At 61.1% G+C, this 2,404-nt stretch overlaps 1 protein-coding gene across 1 annotated transcript; it reads right to left on the bottom strand.

The window, feature by feature from the left end:
• Positions 1 to 2,204, bottom strand: TMEM200B (transmembrane protein 200B). The gene is made up of 2 exons (XM_066564952.1): positions 2,171 to 2,204; positions 1 to 1,772 (listed from the first exon to the last, which is right to left on the bottom strand). Exon 2 carries the CDS (start codon positions 1,747 to 1,749, stop codon positions 451 to 453), a length of 1,299 nt encoding a protein of 432 aa, XP_066421049.1. The 5' UTR covers positions 1,750 to 1,772; positions 2,171 to 2,204; the 3' UTR covers positions 1 to 450.
• Between the last annotated feature and the right edge of the window lie 200 nt (positions 2,205 to 2,404).

The following is a 2,404-nucleotide window of genomic DNA, read 5'->3' as shown; positions in this document are numbered from 1 at the left end:
TGGCATCCAGATAATATTTAATAGCCCTGTTGGGCCTACGTGCTCTGGCCAAGCAAATTTTCTGGTGGGTTGAGGCTGGACAAGGGGACATCACCCCCCAAAGCATCTCCCCACCCCAAACCTACTGAGATAAAGTGCTGTGGGGGCTGGCGGGGCTTCACCTGCCCCCATGTCCCTATCCCACAATTTGTGTGGGGTCTCAAAGTGAGGACTCCTCTGGAAAAGCCACCAGGAGAAGGTCTTGTAAGGGCAAGGGCATCCACCTGGAAGGACACCCCAACTAGGCGAGTCCTCACCCAGGAGCAGAGGGTCAGGACCTTCCTCTTGGCATTGGCTTAAAAATGCCTCTCCCAAAAGCCCTCTTGGATGTGGGGTTTTGGGGTCACTGGTGGGTGCTGTGGGCCAGGATGAGGGACTGGGATGTTACAGTCCCCAGAGGTGCTGGGGACATCAGACCGGTGTGCCCTGCTCCATCCCCACCACCCAGGAGCTGGGCAGGGGCTGGCCCTGGCTTGGGGACTCGCTGGGCTCCAGCAGCTGGTCCGAGGACTCGCCAGTGCTTTCCAGTTTGGCGTAGCCCACAAGGCTGACATGGTCCAGCCGGGGCCAGCTTCGGTTCTTATGGTCCTTGATGGGGGCCACCAGCAGCACTCCCGGCCGGCCAAGGTCCAGGGATTTGGAGTGTCCTGGGGTGTGGAGGTGCACATCGGGGCTGAGCTCCACAAGCGGCTCCATTCCAGGACAGCTGTCATCCATGCTGATGACAATGTGGCCACCACCACCATCACCATCCTGGCTACAGGGTGCAGTGCTGTCACCAATGGAGAGCGGAGCCCGGGAGAGCTGTGATGTTTTGGGAGGATGCTCAGCAGGGCCCCTCTCTGCCCTCCCACCAGTCCCCTGTGCTGCCCTGTCCAGCAAGCAGTTGTTGAGTTTGATGATGGGCAATGTCAAAGCCCCCATGGCCGAGGACAGGAGGGACTCGGCTCCAGTGCGGCGCGGGCGCGGGAGGCTCAGGTTGACCTCGGTGGAGCGGAGGCTGCGGAGAGAGGTTGCGGGGGAAGCTGCCGGGTGCTGTAGGAACTCAGCCATGGCCTGGAGCTGGTTGGGGCCGTAGCAGTCAGACCACTTGCTGCCAGGGCTGGGGCAGGGCTGACAGGACAGGTCCACCTGGTAACAGCCCTCCATGCACTCAGCATTGGCCTTGGGGAAGGGCTGGCTGTCCCCGTGCTGACAGTGCCCATCCTCGGGGCTGGTCCCCCCGGGCAGCCCCACTGCCAGGCTGTAGAGCCCCTTCTGCATCAGCTGCCGGGTCTCCATGTCCCTGTTCTCGTACAGCATTGTGTTGGCGCAGATGAAGATGAAGAGCCCAATGCCCATGATGACAGGGCCGATCAGCTTCAGCTTCTCGCTGTGGGGCATGTGGCGCCCAGCCACCACCTCCCTCCTCATGTCCCCCACCACACTAGTGTTCCCCGCGCTGGCCCCGGTGCCCCCATGTCCCCGGTGAGGCCAGTAGCCCACCACGGCAATGGTCATGCCCACCAGGACCACTGAGATGCCCACCATGACAAAGGCCCCCGCGGGTGAGCGCATGCGGAGCTGCCCTTTCAGCGGGGGCTCCGTTGGGGGCTTGCGCCGCAGGCGGCGGCCCCGGTGCTGCGGGGGGACGGGGGGCACTGGCACCTTGGGCCCTCCGTGCTCCGGTTCCCGCATAGGCCCGTTGGATTCGGCACTCTCTGCAGTCATCGTCTCTGGCTCAGCCACAATTCCTGCACAATGGGAGGAGAAAAAGGTGAGCAGGCATCATTGGGGGTCCCTGTGCCCAGGCTGCTGGAGCACGGGCTCCACAGGGACACTGGGAGCATGGGGATGCCAGGATCACAAGGACACCGAGCCCACAGGTTACACTAGGCAGAGACAAGCAGCTTTGCTCTGCCCAATTGCTCCCCTCTTTCCTCAAGTCACTTCTCTCTCCCCACTGAGGAATGAAGGGCTGAGGCACCCCTTCCAACCATGCTCCCAAAGCCCCCAAACTCATCCCTCTAAACCCCTGAGCTGCGCAGGAAGCGAGGACAGTGGGGACCCTGCTGTGCCACACCCAGCACAGAGCCATCGCTAGCATCGCAGCCAAAGGGACCTGTCCTAGGTCACCCCAGTCCTGCGATACCTGCAGAAGGTGCCACTCCCAGTCTGCCACAACAGCAGTGAGGGAAGGTGCTATTTATTCGTCTGCTGGGGAAACTGAGGCATGTGGAAACTCAAATGAAAGGTCTGACACAGCCACACCACCCAGAGCCCTGTAAGTGATGATCCAAGCAGGACCTAAAAACCTAAACCAACATCAAGCCACTCATTAGATGGCAGGACCCACCAATCAACAGAGAATTTAAGCTAAAAGAGG

This window comes from Molothrus aeneus, chromosome 23 (genome assembly GCF_037042795.1).
Source record: "Molothrus aeneus isolate 106 chromosome 23, BPBGC_Maene_1.0, whole genome shotgun sequence".
Classification (NCBI taxonomy): Eukaryota; Metazoa; Chordata; class Aves; order Passeriformes; family Icteridae; genus Molothrus; species Molothrus aeneus.
This window is presented reverse-complemented; position numbering and strand designations above follow the sequence as displayed.